The sequence below is a fragment of the Branchiostoma floridae genome, unplaced genomic scaffold (genome assembly GCF_000003815.2).
Source record: "Branchiostoma floridae strain S238N-H82 unplaced genomic scaffold, Bfl_VNyyK Sc7u5tJ_193, whole genome shotgun sequence".
NCBI lineage: Eukaryota > Metazoa > Chordata > Leptocardii > Amphioxiformes > Branchiostomatidae > Branchiostoma > Branchiostoma floridae.
The window spans coordinates 564,476-572,756 of record NW_023365789.1 but is presented as its reverse complement, the minus strand read 5'-3'; the positions used below and the strand labels follow the sequence as shown (position 1 = coordinate 572,756).

The 8,281-nt window shown below is 40.1% G+C and overlaps 1 protein-coding gene across 1 annotated transcript in view; it reads left to right on the top strand.

The window, feature by feature from the left end:
- Nucleotides 1-8,256: 8,256 nt before the first annotated feature.
- The window catches only part of LOC118408569 (putative neutral sphingomyelinase), a 2,257-nt gene continuing 2,232 nt past the window's right edge, over nucleotides 8,257-8,281 (top strand). Inside the window, exon 1 of the mRNA XM_035809377.1 lies at nucleotides 8,257-8,261. Coding sequence (XP_035665270.1) covers nucleotides 8,257-8,261 — 5 coding nt within the window. The remainder of the gene's footprint in view (nucleotides 8,262-8,281) is intronic.

The following is an 8,281-nucleotide window of genomic DNA, read 5'->3' as shown; positions in this document are numbered from 1 at the left end:
TCTATAAACACCCAAAAAATTTCATAAAAGCCTAGGTGTATGAACTCTTGTTCTCTATTTGGCTTCTTGACCTTTGAACTCCAGTGGAAGGTGGCACCAGATACAATGTAGAAACATACCAGCGCTGCCGAGATTTGTAAACTTGTGTTTCTTTTCATTCATTTTTTTTTTTCAAATTTCATTGCTTAGTATTAAGAAGCTGTCTAGTAAATGTATAACAATAAACAATATGAGGGCTGGTTATTATCGTTACAACATCCATCATGCATAACCATGTATACGGACGTATTTCATTATGAAAGTCATGTTCTTATAGTCTCTCCATGCTATAAGTAACTAGTAAGTAAGAACTTTACTATCAAGCTCAAACCATACCATTTGCTGGTTAAGAAGATTGAGTTCCCTATGTTTGCATTGGATACAGAGGCTCTTTAAACCGTCTAATACGGTGTCTAGTAAAAGATAAACAAATCAACAGCATAAGATGTGCCCAATTACCTACAGTTTTCATTCCTTATGCATTATGTTGGGACAATGTGAGGCACAGTTAGCCTTAATCCGTATTGTAATTGTAATCTGGATTTTTACCGGCTCGCTCCCCCTCAAAAATCCCAGCCACTACTACCTCCGCGACCAAACTTCTGCTTGGAGAATGCCGTAACAATACTTGATCTTTAAACGTCAGTGGGAGGTGGCACCAGGTACAATGTACAAAGATAACGGTACCACCCTGCCAAAATGGCACACACGTCACACTAGGGGTTTTAGACGTGACTTTTCAACGTTGATGTTAGTTAGTAATGACGAGCTTTTTGATAATACGTTACATCAAGACTTGAGGACTGAATGCGGTAAAACGTAAATTTGTATTCCCAATGACAAGTCGCATCTTATGGCATGTTCGTTACAAACACTGATACTTAAATTCCCCCAATACTAGCCTCCGCCCTCTCGGTCACGTTGCGTATAACGTGACTGTTGTATAGTCACGTAACTTTCTTTGTTAATATCAACCTGTTTCCTTTGTCAGGACAGATTTAATGCAATATAGACAATCTGCTTTTGGTTGTCATTACCTCCATGAAATGTCATGGAGGTTATATTTTACCCTGTGTTTGTCTGTGTGTCTGTGTGTCTGTCTGTCTGTGTGTAAACAAAATAACTCAAGAACGGCTTGGTGGATTGGTTTCATACTTGGTGTGTTGGTAGGGTGTGATGAAAGCTGGAAATGATTAGATTTTGGTCCCCCTAGCGGCTTCTCTTGGTACTGCAGCGCAACTTCCGGGTTCGCTATCTCGTGTTCTGAGCAAGCTATGGTCACGATTTTGAAGTTTTAGATAGCTCTTGTGCTCAGAAATACGTGACATAAGTTTGGGCCCCCTAGCGTCTAGTTTTGGGAAAGCAGGGGCATTTTTGTCAAAAACTTCTGAAGACGATAACTCAAGAAGGGAACAACGGATTTTCATGATTTTTGGTATGTAGGTACCTTAGACAATGTTTTACAAGATAAGATACTAATTATGCAAAACAGGAGTACATTTGCATAATTAATGAGAATATTCTATCATAGCATTTTTTTCAATGTATCTCTTGTTCCAGACATGCTATGGTCTTGATATTTAGGTGGTAGATAGCTTTTGGTGTCATGAAAAAGTGGGGAAAGTTTCAGCCCCCTAACATTTAATTGTGGAACTGCATGGGTGTTTTTGTCAAGACACTCCAAAGAGGATAACTGCAGAAAGAAACGATGGATTGCCTGCATTTCAGGCGTGCGGGTAGCTTAGGCAAAGATGTTCATAATGATATACATGTTATGCAAATGAGGACTTAATTTGCATAATTAATGAGGAAATTGAATAGTTCCATTGTTTTCAATAACTGGACTTCAATACATGTAACACATGTTAATTACGATAGGTGGAATATAAGCAGATACCAAATATGGTAATGAGGAACTTATTTGCATAATTTATGTAAAAATTGCAAAACCGCTTTATGATTAATAATGGGAATTTTATAACTGTGACATGTGTACGTTAGTCAATGATGAACAACACCATGCATAAATTAGGAGTACATTTGCATAATTAATGAGAATATTCTATCATAGCATTTTTTTCAATGTATCTAAAGCTCTAAATTTTCATGGAGGTATGAGGTCGCCGAACTCTAGTTAAATCAGTCAAAAGCAATACTGTGTCCACCTCTAACTTGCGCATTGGGTTGGTTTTCATGGTACCCATTGGCAAAAACACAAAACATGCATGTAACATTATGATTTAAAATAAATCAATGGATTGGCATGGGACCTTAATATCTAACTATTCTGTGTTAAAGTGAAGAGTTTGCTATTGCACAGAAAACTTATTATCAGTTTTCATCGAATCGCGCAAGCTAAGGTCTATTTGAAAAATGAGTAACTCAAAACTGCAGCATATCAAGGTAATGATTACTCACGGCTTTAACACTTGAGTGGTGCAAATTAGGGTGAAACCTTCTTCGTGAATTGTTTCTTCTCCGCTCAGTAGCCAGACACAATGTCACGTGAGGTATGAGAGCGTGGGCAGGCCTTTCTGCTTTTTGCGCGATGTTTCAACTTAACTTTTTAACACCTGCCGGAGTGAAACATATGGCCCTGTTTGACCACAAAAGTAGAAATACAACCACTGTAGTGATGATTAATGGATATTTCTTCTCTGAACCGATCAAAAACAAACACATAGATGGATATCAAGATCACCTGTTGTGCATACGTGTTACTGCTGACCTCTGAACCCTAGACGGGTGTTTACCACGTAAGGTGTGGACTTAACGAACGTGTGAGGTGATAAGGTGAAGATTGGGCCATTGTGCATTTGATGGGGGTGGAAATTGCATTAATTTTTACTAATTTTGTGCAAGGGATGAAGTATCAACACCTGGCAGGGAAAATGTTGTAGTTACTTGACAATTTACTACTTAACACAGTGTTTACCAGTGATAATATGCAATTGACTAAAAGTATCATTAATTGGTTAATTTGCAACATTGGTTATTTATAAGATCCATAATGATGAAGTTTATTCGTTCTTTAGACGTCAAAACCAATAAAGTATATTTCACTTACAATCCACCACATTGGTTGCTCCGCAGTATAAAGATAAAAGGAGGAGACACATTTCTTTCACATTTACGACTGTTTCTTTCCTATCTCACAAAATGACTGCCACATTTTTAACAACCCTTGAAGCAATCATTTCATGTACAGAGTGCCCTCAATTTTACATTTTACTTTCTCTTTATTTGTTTATCAAAGAATTTACAGCCCCGGACTATATATACGACCTGTTTTTCAAGTAATCCTGGTTAAACATCAAAGACTCATGTCATTGTAATTATCATCACATTAGTAAAAACCAATTTCGTGCACACTTTGGCCTAAATGTGAAAAGGTGATAAGGGTAAAAAAACGCTATTACTCAAAATGGGCTTATTGATGAGGAAACTTGACATGAACTACAACATAACAAGGTCCCGACTACTTACAGTTTTCACTTTTTGAGCAGCAGGCTGTTACCAACAAGGTGTTGCAGTGTTACTCTTGGGTGTTCTTGTCAGGTATTAATGTGCAGCCAGTTTCTCGTCTCACTTTTCTCCCAACCAACTCACGTAGATACTGCTGCACAGCGCATGTGCTTTGATAAAAGTTGACCTTCCGTCATATGTCCCGTGAGGTACAGAAGGGTGGCAAAGCGCCTTTCAATATTTTGCGTGATGATTTCATAAATTTTCAGAGAAAATATCAGAACTTTTTTCGACCAGAAAAAGTTAGGACATACTTGCTAATGTGGTCACTGTTTCTGTTGTCTTTTGCGAACATTTAGTGGTTTTAAATACATAGCAAGTAGAGATATTGTGCACTTACACCTGTGTGCTTAGGTGTTCCTGTGAACCCGGGAGGGTGTTTATTAGGTACAATGTTGACCTAACGAACGTGTGAGGTGATCAGGTGAAGAACAGTTCATTTGATGATTTGGCAAAGAGGTTGTGGCATTTGTTAATCGTTACAACAAGGAGATGCTGTATTGACATCTCTCGAAAATATTAGTAGGTTCTTTACAATACAGTGGATTCCAATTATTCGTATTACGCCTTTTTGGATAATTCGGGTAATTGTATAGAATTAGGAAATCCAAAACCATTTGCCATTCATTCTATTGTTTAAGACTTCCCAGAATTGGATAACCCACCGTCTCAAACTTCGGGTTTTTGGATAGGATTACGTCAAGTTACACACATTAAATATGCCCTAAAACTCACAAAATTAGTCCAAGAGTAACCAGTAAATGTATGTATGATGGCATACATTCATGAAAAGGACCGTAAGAAAGGTAGATTCCACTAATCAAAAAGGGCCACGGGGCATTGACGCGTTTGGTTGAGGCATCTAAATGTATATAGCAGTATCAATAAATTTGGTCAAAAAGGCTACGCCCCTCTGGCTCTTGTTCTTACATACTTTTTTCACCTCCGAGAGGGTGTGGAATGAACAAGAAGAAGAACGGTTAAACTTATATTTCAAAGGAGAGGGAACGGTGCTGTAAGATTAAATTGATTTTTTTCAACAAGAGACACCTTCCAAAATTGTACGTGGCTACTTGAAAGTATTAACAAATGAATGGCTTATTTAGGTTTATTGATCATATCTAGTACTTGGCAAAAGGAGAGCAACAGACACAGTATGTTTATGTAGGATAGGTTTGCATGGTCATTCATATTAGTGAGTCTTAATGTTGAAATTAGTCGTCTACTTCCTCAACGGTGTTGTCAGCCCTTTGTAGTCACCCGCTAGTTATGTGATAACTTTATTGCACAACAATTGCACGAGGTACAAAGTATGGCATCTACATAACTACAGTTATGTTATGTCGTACACAGCCACACAGGGCAATAAATGCGTTATAAATGGGGCTTTCTTTCTTTCGTGCCTCCGTCTCCATAAACTGACCTTATGCACTCCTTAATGATGTTTACCTGGTGCGGTGTTGATTCAGGTATGTCTGGAGATATAGGGACTTTGAGGTGAAAGGTTAAAAACGGCCCACTTTAGGTTTTTGGAGGGGTGTAATTTTGCAACATTTCAGTTTTTCGCTACAAGGAGAATACCAGCTGGTTATCACAAAGAACAACATTTGTGGTTATGATTGCTTTTAATGAATTACACTATGAACAAACGTCACCCAAATGGTTAGTAAAGCAGACTGTATAAGTTCACCCGTCGTGCCACCGTGCCCATACTGACCTTGTGAACTCCTTAATGGAGTTTACCAGGTACGGTGTTGACTCGGGTAAATATTGCGGAGACCTTACGGCCGTACGTGAGGTTAACTTTTTTAAACAGGGGGCACATTTCATGTCTCGGGGCAGGGGCGCCTGTGCAGGAGTGTCCATAAGATTTTTCGTGTGCATCGTTCCAAGTTTATAACATCGGGGTATCTCTTACAGGAAAGGACAATAGAACATGTGAAACTAATAGACAAATACAATCGAAGATTTTAAACCGATGTAAAGTGACGATGATCTCTAAAACATTCTATGAATCTTGCCAAGTCTATAATGCAGATATTTCCATCATAACGTAATGAGAGGAATGACTACAATACTGAACATGCCTACGAGGTGAACTTTGATCTTTTGAGCCAGACATTTTTCTGATAAGCACGTCCAATGCACCACGCTTTGATAACCTCTGCCGCTTTTCACTGGGTTAAAGACCACTGACCGAGATGAGATGACCTTTGTTCTTTTGTGGCCATGGCGAGCAGATTCTGAAGGACACCGCGCTCTGGTTGATTTTTCGACGATTTCAGCGTGGCTTCAAAGCGACTTTGATTTTAACGTATGTCTGTATAGTATTAGGGCTAGAAAGGCGTGAGTTCGTCCCGTGTTCTTAACAGCATGCCTGAGAAATTACGTGTCCTAACTCTTAACTGTTGGTGAGTACAGGATTATGCAATAGTTTATGTGTGCTTTTGGGGGGGGGGGGGGGTGGATGGATATTACTTTATGGTTGGGACCCCCCAAGAAATAACGTGTGCTACGATGGATTATTCTTACATTGCATCAAGCATTTGATGAAATAGAAAATGTATCGTCTGTTGTGAAATACACGCAGCCAGGGCGCCAAATAGCAGGTTCTTGGTTCAAAGGTGAAGGCAACGGACACATGAAATGACATGTATCACGCATCACCTAGATAGAGCCGTTTACAAGGTAGGGTTTTTATTCACCTTTGGCAAACTACAAACAATGCCTCTCGCTACGCATGCGCGGTTGCTATCATGTGTTGGTCCTGCTGGCAAGAGAATACAGGACCTGCAGTAAGATTTTGAAGTGAACAATACCCTCTCTTTGAATTATCTCTCTTCTCATTTCCGTACGTAGGGGGATCCCGGTCTTCAGCTCGGATATTCCCGCCCGTTTCCAGGCTATCGGGGAGGAACTGTGCTCCGGACGGTATGACTTAGTGTCGCTGCAAGAGGTAAGGCACATACACAACATGTGTCTTTGTTTGGCACATAGTTTTGGAGTGAATTTGAAAAGTTTATTCTTTTGTAAATGTCATTGCCGACAATACAAATCACTACACACAACAAAACAACCCCAGGTACTTTAAGCATTCTTTATCCGACTCAACATGCCATACAAAAACTGCACTACTCCCCCTGACCGAGCGTAAAGAAACTGCACTGCTCCTACTGGCAAAATATACAGAAACTGAAAACTGGACATTCTATGTACAGGAATTATAGTGATATCATAGTGATTTCTTTATCACAGGTGTGGAGTCAAGATGTCTATGAGAAGCTGGTTTATCAGGTGCAAGATGTGCTTCCGTATCATCACTACTTCTACAGGCACGTAAAGCTTAGCAATGTATTACAGTTAAACTTGGTCTCAACAACTGCTCAAGTGGTTGAGGGGAAATATTAGCAGTGTCTATGGGTGGTTTGGTGAGCTAAGAGATTGAGAGGCCATGTTTGACTGTAGCATGTTTCAGGCAATGAATAGAGATTTGTGAGGTGATGTAATATTTTATCACTGATTTGCATGAAAGATCAGACTTTAGAGGATGACTACTAACTGTACGAAACGTGATGAGATGCAATAAGTACATGCACTTGCTAGACATAAATACTATTTAAAGCTCATTTCCATTTGAACTAGCCTGATTGAATCTCGCTTATAGCAGACCGCCCAACATCCGGTCGGCCCCCTAGCGGGAAGTTACAGCCCTGGAAAGCAGAGTTTGCGTTACACAGACTACATTATAACTACATGTTTATTCCGCTCGTTTGTCTATGTTCTACAGTGGTTGGCATAGATAAAATCTATATCGCCTTTCCATTTAAAAACCAACTTTTTTCGCGTTTGTCTATGTTCTACAGTGGTTGGCATGGTAGCGGGCTCTGCGTGTTCTCCCGCTATCCCATAATAGGCTCTCACCAGCACCGCTTCACGCTGAACGGGTTCCCGCACACGCCGCACCATCCTGACTGGTACGGCGGGAAAATGGTCGGGCTGTGTCAGGTACGGCACCCTGGGGCCGAGATCAACATCTACGTCACGCATGTAAGTACCCTGGGACCTAGATCATTCTCTACGTCACACATGTAAATACCCTGGGGTCGAGATCAACATCTACGTCACTCATGTAAGTACACTGGGGCCGAGATCAACATCTACGTTACTCATGTAAGTACACTGGGGCCGAGATCAACATCCACGTCACTCATGTAAGTACCCTGGGGCCGAGATCAACATCCACGTCACTCATGTAAGTACCCTGGGGTCGAGATCACACGTGTAAGAATCCTGGGACTGAGATTATAAGTCAGTAGATCACAATCCCAATCTTAACAAACATATATTTACATCTTTGTATTATTCCAGACCCACACAGAGTACAACCATGAAAACGACAAGGACAAGGCGCACAGGGTGTTGCAGGCCTTCGAACTCAGTCAGTTCATTAGGTCAGTCATCTCTCATAATTGGTTTTGGTAGCCAAACAGCAAAATTAGATCCTAGCCTGGTACCCATCATTATAAGCCAGTACGTGTGTTAAACTGTGCATGCACAGCAAGATACATTGTTGGTAATAATTATCAGTCAGTCAGTCTTAGTCATACGGTGTATGTAATAATAGGCAGCCAAAATCTAAGGCCCCTAATTTGAAAACAGTTTTGAATAGACCATGTTTAATATCATATTCAGATGTTGTATGTCGAAGGGCCTGAAC